This window comes from Emys orbicularis, chromosome 12 (assembly GCF_028017835.1).
Source record: "Emys orbicularis isolate rEmyOrb1 chromosome 12, rEmyOrb1.hap1, whole genome shotgun sequence".
Lineage (NCBI taxonomy): Eukaryota > Metazoa > Chordata > Testudines > Emydidae > Emys > Emys orbicularis.
The window spans coordinates 29,157,665-29,180,016 of record NC_088694.1 but is presented as its reverse complement, the minus strand read 5'-3'; the positions used below and the strand labels follow the sequence as shown (position 1 = coordinate 29,180,016).

Genomic DNA, 22,352 nt, shown 5'->3' with positions numbered 1-22,352 from the left:
ATAACTCTTTGGAGGTTTTGTCCCTTTCATGCCCACAACAGGAGACTTTCTTACGCATTTCAGCTTAGGGGACTCTCAGTATGTTAATTCATGGCCTTACATGGGAGTGTGCAGGACAGAAGTAACGCCCAAGCCCAGTGCCCCTCTCACTTGCCAGTGTCTCCTGGAATGGTAGTGTGAGCCGTACACCCTCCTCAGCACATCTGTCTGAGCGCCCGTGGCCATTGGTCAGGACACTGTTTGCCTTCCAAAGTAAGAGGAAGGAAGAACCTTCTGCTGGATTTAATTCCTGAGAGAGGAGAAAGGAACTGATCTGTAAGGTTCCTAGACACGACCTGCGGATGTGAGTGTATTCCCCAATTTCCACTCCTGGCTCAGCACTGATCCGCTTGCTGTTTACCATCTGTGTCCTTATCGGCAGGTGCCACGGCAGTCAATGGGCATCTCTGCCCATGGGGAGGAGGGAACATGTCTGCTGACTTTGTCTGCCTCCCAGTGGGCTACCTTCTCATATCCCAGGCTCTTTCTCCTGCCCCCTGAATCAAGAGGGGCCATGAGCACTGCAGAGAGTGATGCTCATGACTCCTGGAAAAGGCTGGGGTGGCAAGGTGAGCCCTAAGCTGTCCTGGAGCTGGGCTCAGTAGCCGGACAGGAGCCACATTCACTGAGCTGTGGGTTCAGCCCTGCTGGTGGCTCCGGCTGTGAGTCGAGCGCCCTGAGCAGTGTAAATACCTAGTCACTCCATTGGCCTCGGTGGTGTTACTGTGAATTCACACTGCTGTCAGTGAAAGCACACTGGGCACATCCGGACTAGCGGGGAGGAGACTCTGGCTGTGTGAGGGAGCAATAGCAACTCCTTCTGGAGGCACAGGTTCATACTGTCATGGGGAGAGCTCTGAAGGAGCAGCACAGCCATCTGCAGCCATCTGATAGTGTTACAGGGTTCTGAGGTGGTTGTTTATATTGGCTCCCTGGGCAGAGAAGGTTTTAGTTTCCCCTCCCCTGAGTCTGTCCTCTCCAGACCACCCTCCAGGTCCCCCTTAATTCCCATTTCTCTTCCCCCCCCCCCCCCCCAGCCAGCCCTGTCTTTCTTTCCTTTCCTTCCAACCTATCTTCCCCATTTCTCTCTCTGCATCACTCGGGTGGGGAGGTTGCCTTCTGCCCACCTCACTCCCCCTACAGCTCCTGATCTGGGGTGGTCTCCCATGGTGTGGAGGGCGGTCGGCTTCTTCCTGCACCAGAACTTCCCCCATGATGCCCCTTGGCCTATCCAGCTTAGTCCTCAAGTAGCACCTGTTGGCCTCGATGCCCGGAAGCACCCAGTGCCTCCCCTCCTCTCTCTTGATGTGGCCTGGGTGCCATAGTAGACTCGGGGTGCAGTTCCAGACGCTAGTTGAGTGGAGTTAGAGGCAACATCAGTGGAAGTGGAGGGTGGGGGCAGAGGATCAACCCTCCCGCCACCGCCAGGTAGCGTTAGTTCTGGGTTGTGACTTACCAGGTCAGTGCACAATATGGGACGTGACAGGAGCTCAGATACCACAGTGGTAGGTTCCATAGAAACAACATAGATTCTCTTTGTCCTGCAGCTCTTCTTGCCCATTGAACAGGGCTGGATCTGGGAGGAAGGGAGTTATATGCAGGCAGCAGATTCTCTAGACCATTATTATAGGGGAAAGTGCCTGTACTTTGTCACTGGAATTGTGCTAATCTCTCCTCCCCGCTCCTCTGTGCTTACTCTTCTCTTCCATTTGGGTTTGTACACAGCACAGTGGTAGGGAGAGTTTACTTTGGTGTAATCTAATGGATAGGTCTGCAGTTCAGACAGACCTTCTAAATGGAAACAGAAGTCTGCAGTGCATTTAAGAAGGTGAGAAGGGTGCTGTTTCCCCATGCCAGGTTAGGAGAAAAGGTTAAAAGCAAATGTGAATGAATTCCTACAAAATGGGAAAGTGTACCATCCCAAACAATGAAGAAATAAATAGCTAATTAGTGCCATAACAGCTGTGAGCTGGGTAAATAACACATGGCAACAGCAATAGTAAAAAAAATAAAAACAACCTCCTCTGCTATAGAGGATTAATCCAATTCAGAGGAAAAAGGATGGAGAGAGAATGGATCCGCCACTTTCAATTCTGGAAGTGTATGAATGTCACTCACAGTGAGGTCCCAGGCGGTGCTTAATTTGTGCCAGGGGCTGAGCCCTGGCACCTCTCGGCTTGGCAGTTCAGAGCCCTGGCACTTCTGGGCTTGGCAGTTCAGAGCCCTGGCCCCTTTGTCCTTGCTACTTCAGTTATGAAAGTAAAAAAGTTGCGTGAGCCCGGGAACCTCTTTTGTTACAAATTAAGCACTGGTCCCAGGACATTAGTATCATGCTTCTGAGATCTTGGCTCATCTCCTTCTGCTGCTTGGGTGTTCCTCATGCCTCCTTTATACCTTCATGGTTTTATACGGTAAATTTCATTCTCTTCGCTGTACCCAGGTATCCTATCCCCTTTACATCCCTATGCACTTTCTGACATGAAGTCATTGTGGGTTCTCAGCTGCTCTGGCCATCTCTGCGGGGTTGGGTCTCAGGTCGACTGTCATTGAGTCACATGGGCTCTGAGGTGTCCCAGGTCAGAAGGAGGGTTGATTGAGTGATGCTGTGCACAGCCTGGACTCAGGGAGACAGACTGCAGAGACTCGGTGGTGTTTGGGAAATGTTAGCAAAGGGCGTGGGGAAGGACAGAACTGGGGGAAAGTAGCCACTGGGCGTGTGAGGGACAAGAGGGACCCAATGAGCAGGGCCTAACCAAGGGTTAGGGTGGCTGAGACTAGCTAGAGGTAAGTGTCCCCACGCTGAAGGAGGATAGTAGCAGGACGGGAATCAGGTTGACATGGGAAGGGGAGGAGACCTGGGTGGGAGGAACAAGAAATGGGGATGGATTGATGGGAAAGATCTCAACAGTTTGGCTAAACATCCAAATCTCATACTCTGAATGCTGCCTTTTAAGTGTCTTCCATTGCTAGTTCCTTGCTGGCCGGGGACTGCCTACCCTCAGTGGTAGTTATCAGTGCTGTCTCCCCTCCTGGACCATGGTAGTGCATCTCTACTTTGGCTAGCACTCTAGAAGAAGCAGAGGCAGATTTCTGTGCTGTCTGTGGCCCTCGCAGGCTGACATCACACATGCACATCACTCAGCCAGCCAGAACTCTGAAGGAGACACGGCTCAGCTACGTGGCCCATCAATGTGACTCAAATGCTGCACGTGGCTTCAGCCGACAAGGTCCATGGAAACGGAACATCCTCATCAACCTCCTGTAGAAAATGGCAGGCGTAGAGACAAATCACCAATAAATGTCTTTCCTTGACTAGCAACAGTCAGCCAGGGAGAGGCCCAACCCACTTGTGAAACCACAGAGAGAGAATCTTAAATATAGGACATCAGACTGACTTCTCTCCCCATCTCTCCCAATTGCAGTAGTATGTGACTATCCACTGCATGGCAATGGAACTAGGTGTGGCTGTTGGCCCTTTCCTGCAGAGGGCGCCATCACAGTGAGGGACCAAACTAAGCTTCTGCCCTTGCTGAAGGGGTGGTGGGAGGGGACCGAATATACGTTTTCCTTTAAGAATTGGGACTGCCCTCAATGACATGGGTGCCTGGCATGGAAAACTGTTAAAGTTGCATGGGCTGACAGCCCCTGGAGTGAAACTATGTCAGACTGGGAGCTTAGTGATGTCAGCCCGTCGTTAATATTGTGCACAATTATACTTAATGTTAAAAATAAACCCACATGGCTTAAACTGGAATGTAATTACAAGCGGAGTAACTACACATGTCATGCTGTGCAGCGAGCGCTGAGGCACCTTGCCTCAGAGTTAACCAAGCCACACTTGAAGGTTAAGAGCTGTGGCAAAAAGGTCAAAAAGGAAATAATCTAAGTCTCTTTCATTGGTTTAAGTGCTTAAAAAGATTCATAACCGCTCTGAATGTTTTTAGTACGAGCTTGCCTGGCTATTTTGATATTGGAATTCTGTTTGTGCTGCCTTTAATACAGTGGAGCAGTATCTCAGTGCATACAGCAAGAAAGCAATAATCACTGTTGTGTGGGGTTGGGGTTAGAGAGAGCAGGAGTTTTAAAGGGTGAGTTTCATATTTAAATAAATGTGGAAATGAGAGCATTTAGAGGCAAAAATATTTCCTGTGTCTGTATGTGCCTTAGAAACTTGCCTGTTGCTTCAGAGAAGTAAATAAGTATTTGCAGTTAGATAAACTTAGTATTTGCTGTATGCAAGTAAGCATAGGGAGGTCCAAGGGGATATTGCAGGTGGGGCCCAATCCTGCTCCAGATAGAGTCTACACAAACTGCATTGTCCCAGCTGACCTTCCTACTAGGGCTTAGTTTTATTGGTAAGTCAAATCACAAGGCAGTGTTGCCTAGTGAATAGAGCTCTGGACTATGCTCAGGAGACCTGGGTTCTAGTCCTTGTTATGCCACTGGCCTGCTGGGTGACCTTGGGCAAATCATTTCACCTCCCTGTGCATCTGTTTCCCCATCTGTAAAATGGGGATAATAATACTGCCCTCCTTTGTAAAGTGCTGTAAGATCTGCTGATGCTAGTATTACTATATTATTAAGAAAATGTAGATTTCAGCCTAGCTTTCTCTTTGAGCACAGCTGCTGCTAGAGTTTCCCTGCAGGAACCATCTTTCCCAGCCTAGTTCCCTCTGCCCCGTAGATCCCCTGCAACCCCATTTCTATCCTGATTGGAGCTAACAAGATCCATCTGACAGTGGGAGATGGCAGTAATTCATCTGACTCTTTATGCAAGGCTCTAGCACTCCTGTACAGGGCCCTCGCCAGTGCAGTCCTGTTACATGCAGATACTGAGACTAGATTGTTTATCTTATGTAAGATTCCCATGCCTGTAAGAACCACCACTGGACTTCTGCAGTTACTGAGGGTGTGGACATGTCCAACTTTTGTGTATGTGTTTATGGGTTTGATCATTCACCATTTGAAGTCAATTGCAAAACTCCAGTCAGCAGTGCAGAATCCTATGCGTGTGTCTCTGTGTGTCTGTGAGAATATTAGGGCCTTTTCCCTCCCAGCCCAGTTTCTCCTCCTTGGTCCTGCACCGAAGTATTAAGCCTTAGTTAATTGCATCACAGTCAGTTACCATGGAAAATAATGTGATGTCCCAAATCCAGCATCCTGATTGATCTGCGGGATCAAAGTGGAGGATGCGATGGGCAGCAAGAGAACAAAGCCATTGTACAAACACACACACTGCAGCATTCGTAACTGTCAGGGTCAGAGCAGCTGAAAAGTGACTGTTTGTGAGGGGCAGTTTTGATTTCAAGTTCTGCCTGGCCTAACAGCCTCTCACTAAGTCTGCCTAGAGCAACTCACAGGATCTTTCCCTGAACCGACCACAGGCAGTGACATAAGGCAGTTAACTTAGCAACTGAGGGCAGTGGAGCACTAGCAGGGCTTGTGAAGGGTTTATGTGCAGCAGTGGTTGGGGTGGGGTGGGGCGGGGCGGGGCAGGACAGGACAGGCTTGAGGTTATGGCAGAAGTACTGGGAGCGTGCCTGAGGTGTGAGATGTTAGTGCTGTTTGTGTTACTGCAGCAGAAGCAGCTGTTGGGCTCAATCCTGAGAAGTAGTGAGAACCCACATTTGCTGGGACAGAATAACAGTCTTTTCCAAGGAACAAAATGTACTGAAGTTATTGCTATAATATGCTGCTCTTTACAGGGAGATGGGTGTGGGCAGTTAATGGGGGCAGGGGAGGGGGGAGGAGGGAAGGGAGATTTTCTTAATTTCAGTTAATCCAAAGGTCACCTGTCTGCAGAAGGGCAACTCTGTGTTGAGTGAAAGTCAGATTAGGCAGTGCTCCCTCTTTCTCTGGCAGGAAGAAACTGTTAGTTACATTATAAAGCCCTCATGAAAAACCCTGCTTGCCCAAGCCAAAAAATATCCCATGTATTCCTCTTTGTTCCAAAATGAGGCCATTCCTGCATTGTACTTTATGAAGCCCTGTCAGGATTGCAGGAATTCACACGATTAAGAAGTCAGCATGTTACATTTTTTTTTAATTAGAAAAGAAAGTGATTCTATCCCCCATCTCTCTGGGTCTAAAAGTGAACTGCAGGCAGGCACCAGTTCTGAGGAGTTTGCCTTCCTTGTGCTCTAGTCGCTTCGGAGTCCACTGCTGAGTACAGGGCTTGATTTTTCTGGCTTTGGATATTGCTGCCAGTCTGGTTTTACAGGCCTGCTGGCTTGAGTTGGGTGGATGGGAGGAGAAACAAAGGAAAGGAAGGTGTTACCTGTGCATCTTTGTATTGTGGATCCTGCAGAGGAGACGAGAATCAGCATGGAGGGATTTTAACAGGAAGGATTCAGTGACATGCTGAGAGCAGTGGGTGATGGTGCCGGTCTGAGAGGGCTGGGGGTATAAGGTGGGGAAGAGAATCAGGGAAACTAAAATGACTTTTGCTGCAAGATTTTAGGGAACAAAACTGTGGGGAGCACAATTGAGTGAGTGTGAGCCACGTGGTAACTGTGTGTGTGTATATAGTGTTTAAAACTGTGTCTGTGCTTGTTGTTGTTATCTTATTATGTATTATTTGTACTACCATGGCAGCTAGGCGCCCTAGTCATGAACCTGGACCCATTGCGCCAGGTGCTGTACAAACACAGAACAATCATGAGCACTATCCTCAGTGTGGGAGAGGTGGAGGCCGAGTGCCTGTGAGGGAACAGGCAAAGGTGGATGATGATGTTTTCTTCATTTAAAGAACTCCTTTTTCACTTGACCCCTGTTCTGTTTTCTTGCAGGGCTCTGCCGATCAGGGTGAGACGAAAAGCGCCCAACCCAACCAACCTTCCAAAATGATACCACCAAAACAGCCCATGTATACGATGCCACCACAGGCCTCATCGCCTTATCCTGGCTTAGGCTCATTCCTGTCCCCATCAGATCTGCAGAGTTACCGGGGACACCCTCACCCCAGCCTCTCCCGAACCCTCAGTTCCAAACCCATGTTGCCCAGCATCAGTGCCTCGCCACCTCCTTCTTTCCAAATCAGCCCTCCTCTCCATCAGCAGCTGTCTTTGCATCACCCACAGAGCTCCCTCCTCAACCAGTCACTCAGCATGCAGCAGGTCCCACAGCAATCCATCTTGTCTCCTTCCATGGCACTACAGGTACAGCCCCCAATGAACGCTTCACCTCCAGGGCAGCAGGTGAGTGGCCTGGATCCTGAATACCAGTCTAAAAGGGAACACATTTTTAAAGCAAGATCTGCTGTGCATCAGAGACTGTACTCTCAGCTTAAGTTTCTCGTGTTACCGGTGGAGCCTATTACTAATAATGATTTTCCAGGTCATGACCGTACTAATGTGGCACTTTGGGCAAAGATGTCACTCTAAGAGAGTATTCCATTGTCAACTCCCCTAGCCCTGAGACTCTCCTGTAGATGGCCGCTGGCTCCGTTACCTCCCAGCTCTGTCGTTTGTCTGACATTTTAGGGTGGGAGTTTGAAAAGGGAGTAAGCGGCTTAGGAGCATAAATCCTGTTGACTTTCATTGTACGTCTCCATGATCTGCCATTCACACCCCGGCTGCAATGTAGACATGCCTTTAGACTCCCATAGCAGTCAAGGATGTACCGGGTAGAAGTTCTTGTAAGACAAGCTGTCCCCTAGTTGTCTACTGGGCTTCAGGTGAATTTAGCAGGGTGGAGTGGAGCTTTCTGTTCATCTGACACAGTGCCCTGGATAATCAGGCAAAGAAAGCATGTGTGACAGCACTGAAATAAAGGATGAAAGCTCCTGGGATAACAATAGAGGTGAATGTAGGATTTTTTTTTTTCCAAAGGTTAGCATATGGGAAGAGAAAATAACTTAAAAATGCAGAGGGAAAATCATTTCATGAAAGCGTTTCATGGAATATGATTGATTTTCCAGTGACTTCCCAGCAATGGGGAAAATTACCCAATTCACTTGCTTGATAGAAGAGCTGAAAGGATAAAAAACGGGCTTAACTTGAATTGCATGGCAGCAAAGTAGTTCCTGTAGTGTGTGCTCATATGCAGGCTGCCTACCTTAAGATGAACAAACCATTCTTTGCAATGTCCAAACTCAGCCTGTGAGCCCACATTTAGAGGGGCCAGTCATGGGTTTCTGATATGAAGAAAATAAACCAGGAGGAGAGAGAGCTTTTGGATGAATGGGCAATGGTGCAAAGTACATCATATGCCCTAAAGGGAACACTCTGGCATTGGCTAGGGATGAACGGGATGACCTAAGAGATCTTTCCCATCTCTAATTTCTAGGAGTCTCTGATTCTCCCATGTAACTAGAGCTGGGTGAACTATTCAGAGTGGAGGGCTTACTCTATCAATTTCACAGCTATCAGATAACTTATTTGATGAATCTTTTACCCCATTATTCTCCCAGCCAGAGGACCTGACTGAATAATTTGTTGCATCATTTATTTATTAAATATGTTTCACAAAATTCATCAAATAATATAATTAATGAATAGGGGTTTTTCCATGATTCTGCCCATCCTATTCAGGACCAACTTTGAGAAAAGATCATTTGATAACCTTGGCATATAGAGTAGTGGAGAAAAGTCTAATGTGAAATGGGCCTTGGTAACAAAATTGTCCCTCAGGCTATTAAAAGCCATCATATCCAAGAGAGCAATATCCTGCATAGTCCAGATGTCCCAAACGCTCTTTACAGAGCAATAACTTCAGTATTGGCATGGTGTAGTCCCGTGTAAGCAAAGGTGGCCACCATATAGTCAGCAATAGCTCTCACCCTGTGGTGGGGATAAGCGACAATCATATGGCGATCGTTTAAAATGGGGTGTCAGGCAAGGTTGGACACAGATTTTTTTAAAGTTTAATTCCACATATTTTGTTAGCAACTTAAATACCAAAAGTGAATGTTTCGGGAGAAGCCATGTTCTCAGTCAAGTAGCTGCCTTGATTCCATTGTTAATATCTGTTCCCTAACATTTGATAATTAGGTCACCCATGCACAAACAGTATCATGATAGGTTTTCAGATAATATGTTAAACTGCCAGCCATGACAGTTGATGGAGAGAATGTTGCTTGCGTGGATTTTCTTTACCTTGTTACTGTACATTAGGACAGGCTAATGTATTATTGCGAAGAGAACCGCACTTGAGATGGGAAAATGGCTTTCATTACCAGAATGCTGATGCAAAGGCTTTCATCACGTTGCATATTCTGCAGCTGTTTACCAAAGCTCTCCCTAGGAGAGAGGCCCTTAAAAACATGGGAGAGAAACAGTGAGGTGAAGTAAATGTTGTCCTTGTATCAGGGATCATTGTGAAATGGTTCCACTCTCCCATTCAGTTCTTAAGCACATGCTCAAGTCCTTTTGATTTCAGTGAGATTGTGCACATGTTTAAACGCTCGTCTTAGCTCGGTTCTGCCCATACTTTCTGGGCAGCGTATTTGGATATGCATAGGCAAACATTAACTAGAACTTCTGCTTATCTGCCTGTTGGTATGGGTGTAACTTTTTCTTCCCTTCTTTTATTGTCTCCCCACACAGGACTTTTCACATATTTCATCTGAGTTTCAAAACAGTGTTGGACCCCGGTCTCCTGGTGCATCAAACCCCCCGGGAAATACCGACTGGGACAATGATTACTCCAGCAGAGAGTGTGGAATTAACCACTGCAGGCCAGTAAACAAAACAATATACTACTAACATGCTTGGAGAGTTGTCTGCACTGTTTTCTTATGATCAGACACATGATAGTTTATAACTTCAAGAAAGGAAAATGTAAAAGAAATCAAAATGCCATGTTCCAAAAACATGCATTATTTTAACGTTACAGTGCTCCTTTTATTTAGTAACTTGGGTTTCTGGGAAAGTGAGCTGTCCGGTCCCCAAAACAATTCCTATATATACATATAAAATATAAACATATTTTTAAAAAAGGAAAGACAATGACTGAATCTTGCGATTTTCTTGTATATGTAAATGCACAGTAAAGGCACATTTACGTTGAGCAGAACAGGCCAGCCTGACCCATTGCTGTTATGTGCATTGGACAGTTCTTTTCTCATCCCTACCAATATGGTTCTCATGCACTGAAGTGAAAAATCCAGCTTGACTTTTTTGACTTTTTAAGTTTTGAAAATGTGAAAGACCTTTTCAAGTATTAGCAAGGATGGCCTCCCCCCGGCATGTGCTGGTTAATCAAGAGGAGCAGCTTCTTGTAACCAGAGAGAGGTTGATTTGCTGCCCCCAAACTTGAGAAAACGAGATTTTTCTCTTGACTGGACAGCTTCTGTTTCATGCGGGGGGAGGGAGATGCAGGGCCTAATCCTGAAAGATGCTTGACTTCAGTGGGAGCTGTGGTATTGCAATACTATGTCTGCAGACAATAGACTTGTCTTTTCAGCTTCCAAAATATTGGCCTCTAACACTTAAGCTAAAGAACTCCCCTGGCTAACACTAGTAGTAGGTCCATTATCTTTTCTGTAGGGCTGAGCACTAGAGGACAACATGCCTCACTCCCTAATACACGCAAAGTATTTTACAGGCTCAGGACGAGGCCTGTAAATTCTGCAGGGCTGAAGAGAGCTCTTTCCTGTTATGCCATGATGAGAATTACGATATTGAGGATGTCAATGGAAAGTTCAGTGCAATGACATTCAAACTCCAAGGGAAGAATAAACTAAAACTCTGGAAGCAACTTAGTTCTTGAAGTTGAGAGGGGAGTGGGTGTATTAAAAGCACTCCAGCCTCTGCTGTATCCACTCCTTGTGGCACAAAAGTGCAGTGATAAGGAGTTGGGAGTCATTCTGTTTACCCTGTGAGATGCTGCCCTCTCTGAAAGTATGGAAGGGGAAGCATGATTGTTTTCTGAGTGCTTGTTTGACTTGACTGAAGTATAGTGCTGTACTGGAACATAGTGCTTTCACTATAGATAATAGCAAGCTTACAGGTATTTTGGAAATACAACACTGCTCTGTGCCAGCAATGCAATTATGATCTCTTGATTCAGCCCAGATAACACATACGTTGTACTTGTTTGGGGGAAGTAAATAATCTGCTGAACCTGTAGGATGCTTTGGACTCCTGTCTACTTGAAACAGTTCAGCTACATGGACTATTGCAGACTTTTCAAGGAAACCTTTGCGGGGAGTCCTAACGATCTGAATAGACCATTTGAACGAAGTGAATTGCCTCCCAGACCCCGGGAAGGTACTTTTGGGTATTAAAGCCAAAATGTTAAGACCTGGGTACCTAAAATCAGGCACGTACATCTAAGAGGGTCCTGATTTTTAGAGGTGCTGAGCACCCACAACTCCCACTGCAGCCGTGTGGGTCCACATTTTCAAATTTTGGGCACCTCAGACCTGACTAATGATTCGTCATCTAGGAAAATCTTAGCCAAGGTCTCTGAAGTTGGGGCACTCAAATCTGAGGTGCCCAAATGCTCTGAGCATCTTGTGCCAGCCCCTTCGAGGTGACTGAAGTTGGGCATCAACAATTGAGGCACCCAAACTCACTCGTTATTTCTGACAGTGTTTTGTTACGTATTGGTATGTCAGTGGTATGCCGGAGTCCTAGCCCAGAGCCCCCTTGTGCTAGATGCTGTACAAACACAGCCCAGAAAGGCCATCCTGCCCAAGAAAGCTTACCAGCTAAATAAAGGTGGCCTGAGGACATCATTTCCAGAGGTGCTGAGCACCTGACAATCCTATTGGTGCCAGCTGCCATCGTAGGTCCTCACCAATTGTGAAAATCAGGCACAAAGCATCTCCGTTTGGGCACCAGAATTCAAGACACACAAAATCAGTGGCCAGTTTTGAAAATGTGGCCCTAGGCACCTAAGAGACGTCTGAACATTTTGGCCTGAAGGAGCAGCACTGGATACCAAACATATCAGGAAAAACAAAACCCTCTTTAGATCCAGCGGCAGCAAATGAACATTTACGCGCCGGAGCTTGAGATGGTGATTCTGGTCAGGGCAGGAAGAGTTTCCACAGCTTTGCCTGCGGGAACAGTCGGGCCAGCATTCTGAGATCAGCTGGCTCTCCCTGCTGGTCCTTTGGGCACCTCAAGAGCTCTGAGGGGGTAGCCCTTGTTCTCTGGGGAAGTCAGAGGAAAGTGAGGTCTTGTTCTCGTGCTATTTATGATACCTTGGGAGAAAAATAAGTGATACTCAGTGTGAACATCAGCATTCAGGGCTGTCCTCGGCAGCCTCTTTCAAGCACTTAATGAAGCTCATCAGTGAGTTTGTTTTATAAATGTTATGTGCATTTATCTCTGGTGAAAGGTGCTGGATTTTCAGGCCTAGAGATAAGTCACACGCACCCTTCCCCCAGACTCCATGGAGGGAGCTCTCTGGGGATTGGGTGGGGAGAGAAGTTCCCCATAGTGCGCCCCTCCAGGCATCCTGATAGAGGTAGTTTGATAAAAAATGTATTATACAGAACACTTGGGGTACCATGGTAGCCACATGAAGCACCAATGTAATTGGCCCGTGTGAGCTGTGTGTTGCTAAATCAAGCTCTTTAATAGCCTGACAAAAAGCTGTATTGTATGCACAGGGCCCCGTGCGATTCATGATCAAAGTTCATGCATTTCATGCCTTTGTCACAGAGAAAATATCAAATTTCACGGGTTTATCTCAGATTCCTGGAAGAATCATATTAAAACCACGCTGATTGCACAGAGAACGCCAGAAAATAATTATAACAATGAACTGAACTGAGTATGGACCTGTCTGTGGACGGTTTTTCCGTTCTTTCCACTTGTACAGACAAGGCTCCATAGTGAAGAAACACAGTTCCTATCGAGCAAAGAGCAAGGCTCTTAGAACTAGAGCAGGGTTCTCAAACTTCATTGCACCACCACCTCCTTCTGACAAAAATTACTACATGACCCCAGGAAGGGGGACTGAAGCCTGAGCCTGCCAGAGCCCCGCCGCCCCGTGCAGACGGGGGGCAAAGCCCAAGCCCTTCAGCCCCAGGCAGGGGGCCTGTAACCTGAGCCCTGCTGCCCAGGGTTGAAGCTGAAGCCTGAGCCCCACTCCCCAGGGCTGAAGACTTTGGCCCCGTGTGGTGCAGCTCAGACTTCGGCTTTGGCCCCGGGCCCCAGCAAGTCTAAATACCAGCCCTGGTGACCCCATTAAAATGGGGTCGAGACCCACTTTGGAGTCCCGACCCACAGTTTGAGAACCGCTGTACTACAGAGACACAATCTGTTGGAAGCCCAGTTTCCAAAGCTACATTTCAGAGTCAAATTCTTATTTCATTGTAAGCACAGTTTGTCAGTGATTGTACCCACAATAATGAATTTGCACCTCTTGCACTTACTAAAACCTGGTATTTGCTACCAAGATGCATGGTTTGAAGGGTCTATGGTGCATACATATTTTTTCAGGAGGACTCATTTTGCTTAGCTTTGAATGCTTAGCCCTGTATGTCTCAATGAGACTATAACTCCATCTGTCTATATAGGTACTTGTATGTGAAAGCTGAATGTCTCCATAGCATCTCCAACAAACTTCACAATAATTTGCAGATCACATTAAATGTTAAACTGGACTGCTCTTCTCCCATCATTTCTACTCTTGGCTGTGGATTGTTGACCACATGAATAAACTGACTTTATATCAACAAAGTTTAGGCAATGCTCTGTCATAAAGGAAATTCATATCTTATTGGGTTTGATTGATTGGCACAGTTTTCAGTGTTATCAGATAATCGCTAGATCGGGTAATTCCCACTTCAACCTCAGAATTGTGCTCAATATAACTCTAATTAAAGCAACAGTCTGGGGAGAGAAATCAGCAATGGGCTGGTGAGAATCTGAATGTTTTCCATGGTGATGTGACTCACAAAGTGCTCAGGTTCCCATTAGCTAGGGCTTTGTCTTCACTACCCGCCGATCCGGCGGGTAGCAATCGGTTTTTCGGGAATCGACTTACCGCGTCTAGTGAAGACGCGGTAAAATCGATCCCTGATCGCTCTGCTGTCGACTCCGGAAATCCACCTCGGCAGGAGGCGGCAGCGGAGGCGGCGGAAGCGCGGCAGCGGTCGACTTTCCCGCGTCCTCACCGCTAGGTAAGCCGACCTAAAATACGCAACTTCAGCTACGGTATTCACGTAGCTGAAGTTGCGTATCTTAGGTCGGACCCCCGCTGCAGTGTAGACCTAGCCTAGGGTTGTACCAACCTCCCTAAAGCAACAGGCAATCCCATCTTGCTTTCTATGCTTCACATCTGATCCATACATTTGCTTTGTTTCTATATATTTGTAGTCATCTTGCCCATTATCTCGGCCAATGTTGCATTGTTCTCCTGAGTCTGTTGTCCAGACAACTTTTAAATGAGTAACAAGATTGTGCTTCCCTCAGGAGACTATTCCGCATCTACTAACTCCTTGGTGTTCCTGGTAATTCAACTGAAATTTTGCTTAGCTCAGTTTAATCCAATTACTGCTAATTATATCCCACTAAATGATTATGCTGCTGCATTTATACCCTTCAAATACTGATATATCATGGTCACATATCCCTTCAGTTATCACTCAGCCCAGCTATGCATATTTAGTGTTTTAAATATTTCTTCATCAATCAGTCCCTCCTAACCCTTCATTATCATGTTGATTTTACAGAACTCCACCCAATTTTTCAATATCTTTCTGGTCCTGAGTTGCCCAGAACTGGAAGTAATACTATAGCTATTATCTCCCTATTGCTGCCTAAAGAGTGGCTATCATTTCTCTGATTTGTTGCAATCTAGAACTCTGAAATTGCGTGGCTTTCATTTCCCCAGATATATCACAAGCTACTGACACGAGTTGTCTCTTCTCTATCACCCCTTGGCTTCTTTCACCATCACTGTTTCTCAAGTACCTACTGAATACCTGGGTTTTGGATCGCTTTCCTTCAAGTATTTCAGCTTGAAGCTCATTTTGTGATTACCTGCCAATCTTTCTAATCTCTCCAGGCCCCTTTGCATGTTTCCTCTGCCCTCATGGGCAGTTGCAGTTCTTCCCAGTGTAGCATCATCTGCAGATTTCATTTATGTTTAGCTCCCCCATCTAGGTCTTTATAGGTAGCACTTCATTGAACACCTCCTTACGATTTAAGGCATTCTAATTCCCCAGGCCTATAACCACTTTTCCAATCTGACAGTCATTTACAAGAGTTAATATTTTCAATAAGATTACACGAGGCACTGTAGTAAATACTGTACTAAAATCCAAATTGAGGCCCTCTATTGCATTGCCTGCATCTGATAAGAAGGCGATTTGGTAAAAAGAAAAAAAGTATCCAGTAGCTCTGGCATGGTGTTTTCATTATAAACCCATGCTGGTGATTGCTTATAGTAGCTGGTGTCCTCCAGGTCAGCGGTGCTTGATCTTGAAAAGCTGAAGAACTAATATGTCATCAAATGGAGTTGCAGAGAGATGTAAAAACCATCTCAGTTCTGCGGTTGTGATGTTCACGTCGTAACAACGCACTGCCATGACTCATCAGCATCATGTCCTGGTGGAACTTCAAGATGCAAACATTGCAAGACAATGTCTCATCTCCATGGGCTGATTGTCTTTGTGACTCTGTAACTCCATTCAGCAAATTTTCTTCCCTCCCCCCACTCCACCTTGCTTAGAAGGAGAGAGTGAGGGATGGTCTCCTCTTCATCCCTCTGTACCTGGGAAAGATTCTCCACTCGCGCACTCCCTTTCTGGAGCCCTGCACGCTCCCCACAGCCTCACCGGTGGGAGAAGCACTTCTGGAATCAGCTCAGCTTGGTCTCATGCACAGCAAGAGGCTCTGATCAGATCCCGTCGCTTGTGTCACCCCTACATTCCATATAAAACTCTAGAGCCACATGGTGAGTACTGGTGCTCAGGCTTTTCTTTTAGTATTTGCACCATGATATTAGTAGGGACTGATGTTACCGGAGGGGTATTACCGACACGGATGGGCTTTCCCTTGTAAAGATGATACCACGTGTGTTCTTTTCCAGTTATGTGGTATCTGCCTGGCTCATAGTTTCTCAAAGATATGGTCAGTTGTCCAGTCCTTATAACCCTCATAACTACTTATTATGATTTGCTATTCTTTGGCCCCATTTCCCCACCATCCTCTGGGCACCTTACCAAAGCTGAATAATTTATTTTGGGATGCATATCAACCAGGCCTGCAGATTTGTGTATGCTCAGTTTGTCCAAACGAGGAGGCGCTCACTAATTCATACTAATGACTGGGAGATTCCAGATGGCTGAATTTTCCAAATCAGCAACTGACTGAACAAGCTCCATAAAAAAGCAAAGATAAAACATCACAAATAGACTTAGTTTGAATTCAGTTATTTATGGTAATGCATTGTAATATACTAGGAAATGTTCTGTAGTGCATATTGTAAAATTAATGAAGTTTTGGTACTAGAAGACCTCACTACTGCTCGTTGGTATTAAATCTTTGCTAGTGCGGTAGGGAAAGACTGTGCATTTTAAGTGCACATTATAAAACATGCAGATTAGTGAAGTGTGGGCCGGGCTGCGTTCCATTGCTCTTGTTTTATCAACAGCTGCATCAACCAGGCCTTCAGTACTTCATTGCCCGCATTCCTTTTTCTTTATTCCTCTAGTTAATAATCACACACACAAGAATCTCCCAAAGTTGTATCATTTTTCTCATCACCTTTTAAAGCCAGACTTTTTTATGGGGCTAAATTTGTTGGAGCAGATTTGTGTATATTATAAAAGCCATAAAAGAGCCTTCCAGAGTTCATGCCTTCGCTTTTGGCAACCCTCAGTACTTTACTTGCATGACATAACCCTCTAGAGCTGGGAATGCCTCTTGTTTGGCTGGCTCCATTCTGTTGCTTGTGGCTGATACGTTCCCAATGGGACCAGCTAGGGTCACCTGCAGTCCACTGCTAACGGCAGGTTAAAAATTCAGTTACCATAAGAAATTGCAGGTGACTCATTTTGGCCGAAAAGCGATTGGGCTGCGGCTGTTCTGTGGGTTCCATGCTGGGAAATGCGTGGTATTATGTTGTGAATTCCTCTTGGGAAGTGTTACCATTGGGAGAGCAACAAGGAACCTGATCTGGTAAGCCCATTGATTTTGGTGTGAGTGCCAGGCTCATAGTGCACATCTACACTGCACACTAAGCCCGGGCTCTGACTCCGGTTTGAGCCCAAGTCCCCCTTCCGTCCACACACAAATCAGTCTGACTTGGGCCAGCAAGTACTCAGAACCTAGGTCCTAGGACTCTGCAAAGGGGCGGAGGGGTCAGAGCCCAAGTCCTCCTGTGACTCAAGTCCAAGCCCTGTCACATTGCAGTGTGGACGCAGCTCAAGCTGCAGACTTGAGTCAGAGGGTCTGCGTAGTGTAGCATGGCTGTGAGACCAGGTCTAGCAATTGTAAACCTAGGTTTACAGTGTAGTGTGGACGCTGAAGCACAGGCTTGGAACCACTGAGTCCACTGACTCCCACAGACCCAGGCTTAGTGTGCAATGTAGATATACCCATTCAGAGCAAAGGACTCTTGGATAACAGAGTCTCTCTGGCATAGGTGGCTGTAAAATACTCAGAAGTTGTTGTTTTGAGGCCTAAGGAGACAACCACTGTTGGACAGGAGATTTGGAGACTGATCACATGTGTAAAGTTAACCCCATTTATTTAGGGTCGAATCCTGGTCAAATCCCATTGACTTCAAATGGGGCCAAGATTTCCCTAAGTCTTGGCAGAGCAGGGCCCATGCAGAGCCCAGTTCTGCAAGCACCTACTACCAGGTGCAGGGTGTGCTTTTCCTGGGATTGCTCACACCACCAAGCACTAGCACTGGTACTAAGGCTCAGGTCCTCGAAGATAGTTAGGCTCCCAACTTCCATTGATTTTGAAGACAGGTCCCTTGGTTAGGTCTGGATTCTGCTAAGCACCTACACCCATGAACAGGTGAAGCAGCTGGGTGCTCTCCTGTGCAGCGGGTGGGGGGGGGGGGGTCTGGGTGGGACTGGGCCTCTGGAGCGCTCGCTCTCTCCGCCCCTCCCCCATGCATGCCAGTGCCTAATAGGCACGACAGATATTTGTTAAAAACTGACCGCATTAAAGTATTTGCTTGGGGGGAACCTAGTATGGAAAGTGTGTGAGGAGAATAAAAACAGAGAGCAAATGTTTGGCCTCCCTGTAAAGAGCAGATGTTGGGGCAGGCCACGAGCTGGTGTAGTGCTGGAGGCTCGTTAGGTTTATTGAAGTTCATTAAGAATTAAAAAGTGCCCAATTTGTTGCTGTTTTAATTGCCTGTTTGTCACATCAGGCATTGATGTTGCTGCTCGCACACGCACCCCCAGGCAGGCCAGTGCAGTTACATCTATTAAAATCTGCCTCATAACACCATAAAAACCATAAACCAGCTCAAAAGATACAGCCACGATTTGTGGGACAGCTCATCTCTATGCCCTCCCCTCCAATGCACCTTCCCTGAGGGTTGTTGATTTTAGAATTGCTGTGCTGCGTGTCTCCTCACTCTCTGTCTTTGGTTTCCCTTACAGCATGCTGCCAAGGGACAAGTCACTCTACCTCACCTAAACCCGCCATCTCTTTCCAATAAGGCTCAAAGGAAGGACACTTGAGAGGGTCTATAATACGGACCACCCAGAGGGGCGTCACGCAAGTCATACAGACGAGAGAGCTGAGCTAACACGTCTCGTTGCTGGCTTCATTTCCAGGCTCTAAGAGCAGTTTTCTTTTATTATTTTGAACTCTAAAGTCTACTTTTCGTGGAAGCCCAAACCTCATAAATCATGAAGAACAAAAAAAAAAAAAAAAAAAAACAAACAAACAAAAAAAATAAGAACACGGTTTATCTGCTTGCCATCAGCTTAGCTATGGACTGTTTTCCTAGTGAACTGCTTTTAGACGCAGAGTAGGCCCAGGTCTGGTGTCCTACCGCATTAGGCCGGCTCAGTAGGAGGATGCACTCTTTGACTTGCTAACAGCACTAAACTTTGTGCAGGAAAATGTGAAGTTTGTGTGAATATTGTACATGCAAAGGCCTTGGATGTCTGGCAAGAAAAAAAAAAAGTAAAAACTATTCCTAGATGGGTGGGTGGAAAGAGCAGCTGGCAAAATATGAAAGGAAAAAATGTGAAAAAGATCATGAAAAAATATAATTTGTTGGATAGTTGTAAGTAGTTTACTAAGTGTTTTAGAACTGTGCTAAAGACATCTTTAAGATTTTTTTGTGGAAAAAAATTAGTAGTTTACTTTATAGTAAAAGCATTTTATATTAATTGTAGCACATTTTTTAGTTATACATAGAAGGGAGATGTGTATAAAAAAACAAAAACAAAAAAAAGCCTGCCAAACTTGTTTCTATTATTTGTACAGCAAGAAATGGACAATTTATATCCATGTTGTATGGCATTATTATATTTTTTTCAGCCATATGTCCATCTATTTAAAATTGCTGACAATGATTTTTGTCTATTTATGAAGAATTAGAAAGCAGAATTACAATTTATCATAAGGTGCGTTTTTTGGGGTTTTTTAATTTTTTTTGATGGTGCTGTTTTCTCAGCACCCAGCACATTCAGTTCACAATGCTTATCTTACCTTTCTTTATAATAAAACATATGAAAAGTAGAAATGAACCAGACTCTTTTCTTATTTTGTGGGCAGCACCCAGCAGTAATGCATACAAACTAACCACCCCTCATTGACTGTGGCCCCAATCCTGCAAAGACTTATGCACATGCTTAATTTTACACACATTCCCCTTGACTTAAATGGAATTATTCACCCTGTGTAAAGAGAAACATGTGCATATGTTTTCACAGGATCTGGACCTATATATGCAATGGTTTTTTACCCTTAAATTTCTGGTATCTACTCTCAACCTTATTAGACCTTAACATGGTTTATTGTCTGGGAATTTCCTTGGCCTTTTTAATTATTAAAAGGTCATATATGAACATTAAACTAAGAAATCCAGAAATGAATGCTATATATAAAACTAACTGTTAATAACTGTTTCATTATGACATAATTTTTTAATATGGAACCTGTGGACAAGATTTCAGTGAGTTTTAATTCTCTGGGAAGTTTGAAGAGTCTGTGTTATTCCATTAAGATCATTCAAACAAAAAAAAGCGTGATATGAGGTGCTAAATAGCTTAAAGGACCCATTTTTAATTAATTTTACCTCACAATTTAAATGTATAAGTCAGTTTAACAGATTGACTTATAAATTCTCAGAAAATTCATCCTGTGCTACGAAGTAAGCACTGCAGATTTGGGGAGGATACACTGAATTCTTCATTCCATAACAAAGGTTGAGTCCCTACTTCCATGCAAAACATTTTTCTTCTTTTTTAAAACTCTTAGGGCCAGACTCGCCAGCGTACTCTGGGGCTCTGCGGAGCCCTGGAGTGGGGGGCCCAGGCCTTGTGTAGTGAGCAATCAGTGCGTGAGAGAGGCTCCTGAAGCCTCAGCTTCGCTGCTCACCAAAGCAACACTGCCAGGGGAGCCCTTAAAGCACAGAGACATTAGTGCTCAGGGACTACGCTTTTCCCCACCCCAGGCTCCTGCTTTGCATTCTACCATTTTCAATTTAAATGGTTTAGAAATCTTTCCTTTAATGACTAAAACACTTTTTGGTGGTCCTCTGTGTAGACACAGTCACTCTTAGCTGATATAATGGCACTGCCTACTGTATTAAACTTTGTACAAATTTCTTGTAAAATCTGCAGAGGCCTACAAACCGCTGTACTTCCTTCAGGTTTGTAGGAAACTTCCATTCTTTATAATGTTTGGTTTCTAGGGTTGGGATTCCAACCTGTCCTCAATGACTATATCTCGTAGGAAGGTTGTGACTCCTCACAAACTGTTTGTTTCCTGCAAGTTTAAACCCTGACCCCTTAGAAAGCTTTAGCATCCTTTTCAGTCCTGCCAGTTGTTCCTTCTGTGTTTTATGGAAACAAAGTCATCTAAGTGCATGAGGTTCTCTAGAGTCAAAACTTGGATGAGATCACTTACTACCCTCTGAAACATCCCTGGTACATTCATGAGTCCAAAAGGCATTCTGCAGAACTGAACAAAAGCATTATTTTCTCAATCCTCACTTTAATCTGATGGCTCCAGATACCAAATCAGAGTTACTAAAATATTTTGCTCCTGATATTTTATCCATGGGGTGTGCTCTGTTGGGAAGTGGGCAGCCATCTTGAACTTCCTGGGAATTAAGTCTCCTGTAGTCAACACATATGCTCAAATCTCCATTAGGCGTTTTTACATTTACAGCTGGGGATGCCCACAGTGATGCAGATTGCTTCAGACCATCCTTCAGCTTGTGATTTAGCCTCTCTTTCACTAAGATCGGATATGCCTGGGGAATCTGATGTGGGGGCTGCCTCAGAGGAACATTTCCTGGCCTAAGCACAATCCAGCGTTGCACCTGATCATATCTCCCAAACTCTTCCTTATTCCTGGACAAAACAGTAGCAAGAGGGACTCTTCTAGTCACTTCCTTTCATTGCCTTCCAGGGATGCTTCTGTCAGATCAACTCCTAGCTTTTATTTACCCATCCGACTGCTTCACATCTGTTGATTTCTACTCTTGTGAGAGGCTTTGAGAGACTGGCTACACTGGACACTGATGTCTCACTAGCTGCACTGTCTGCCCAGTCCCATGAATGGGCTCTTACCTAGAACGCCCCCTTTGGTCCAGCTCTGCACAGAGTTCTGCTACCCAGCAATCCTGACTGGATCTTAGTAGCATCAAACACTCCCACAGGCTCGCTGCGGCTGTCCTTTATCCTAGGGGTATTATTGCAGGATGACCTGGCTTCACCACCTGAGCCACCCTAGGGAGCAGTTCTTCTCCATCACCCTTTAGCCATGGTAGAGGTTCCTCTAAGGCGCCTGGAGTTGCACCCCAGGGTCCACGTTTCTTCCTACCCACACCCAGCAGGGGGACCTGAATGCTGTCCATGGACAAGTGTGTTCTATTAACACCCCAGGAGTTCTCGTGATGCCTTCAGATCCAATCCACTTCCAGTACAACAGCACTAGAAATACTGATCACCACAGAGTCCATTTAGTATGCAGAGACCCCGAGTTCAGTGAGAGCTGGATTTCTTCTTTTGCCTGCAGTGGCTGAGGATTTATAATCAACAATTTGACTCCTGCAGTAATTTTTTCCCCCCTTTTAGCAGTGTGTGCCCTCTCTGGATCAGACTTATTTCAGCTCCTGAGTCCAGCAGCATTGTGAGTTTTCCAGCCATTGATGTCTCCAGACATATAGTAATATGTGTCTGGGCAGCATTTCACATGGGC

General features: G+C 45.5%; 1 protein-coding gene across 2 annotated transcripts in view; it reads left to right on the top strand.

Annotated features, from left to right (window-relative positions):
- The window catches only part of TOX2 (TOX high mobility group box family member 2), a 256,959-nt gene extending 237,290 nt beyond the window's left edge, over nt 1–19,669 (top strand). For both annotated transcript variants that reach the window (XM_065414429.1, XM_065414431.1), the window contains exons 7-9: nt 6,828–7,235; nt 9,585–9,715; nt 18,569–19,669. In XM_065414429.1, coding sequence (XP_065270501.1) covers nt 6,828–7,235; nt 9,585–9,715; nt 18,569–18,605 — 576 coding nt within the window. In that variant the 3' untranslated portion in view covers nt 18,606–19,669. The remainder of the gene's footprint in view (nt 1–6,827; nt 7,236–9,584; nt 9,716–18,568) is intronic.
- Nucleotides 19,670–22,352: the final 2,683 nt, after the last annotated feature.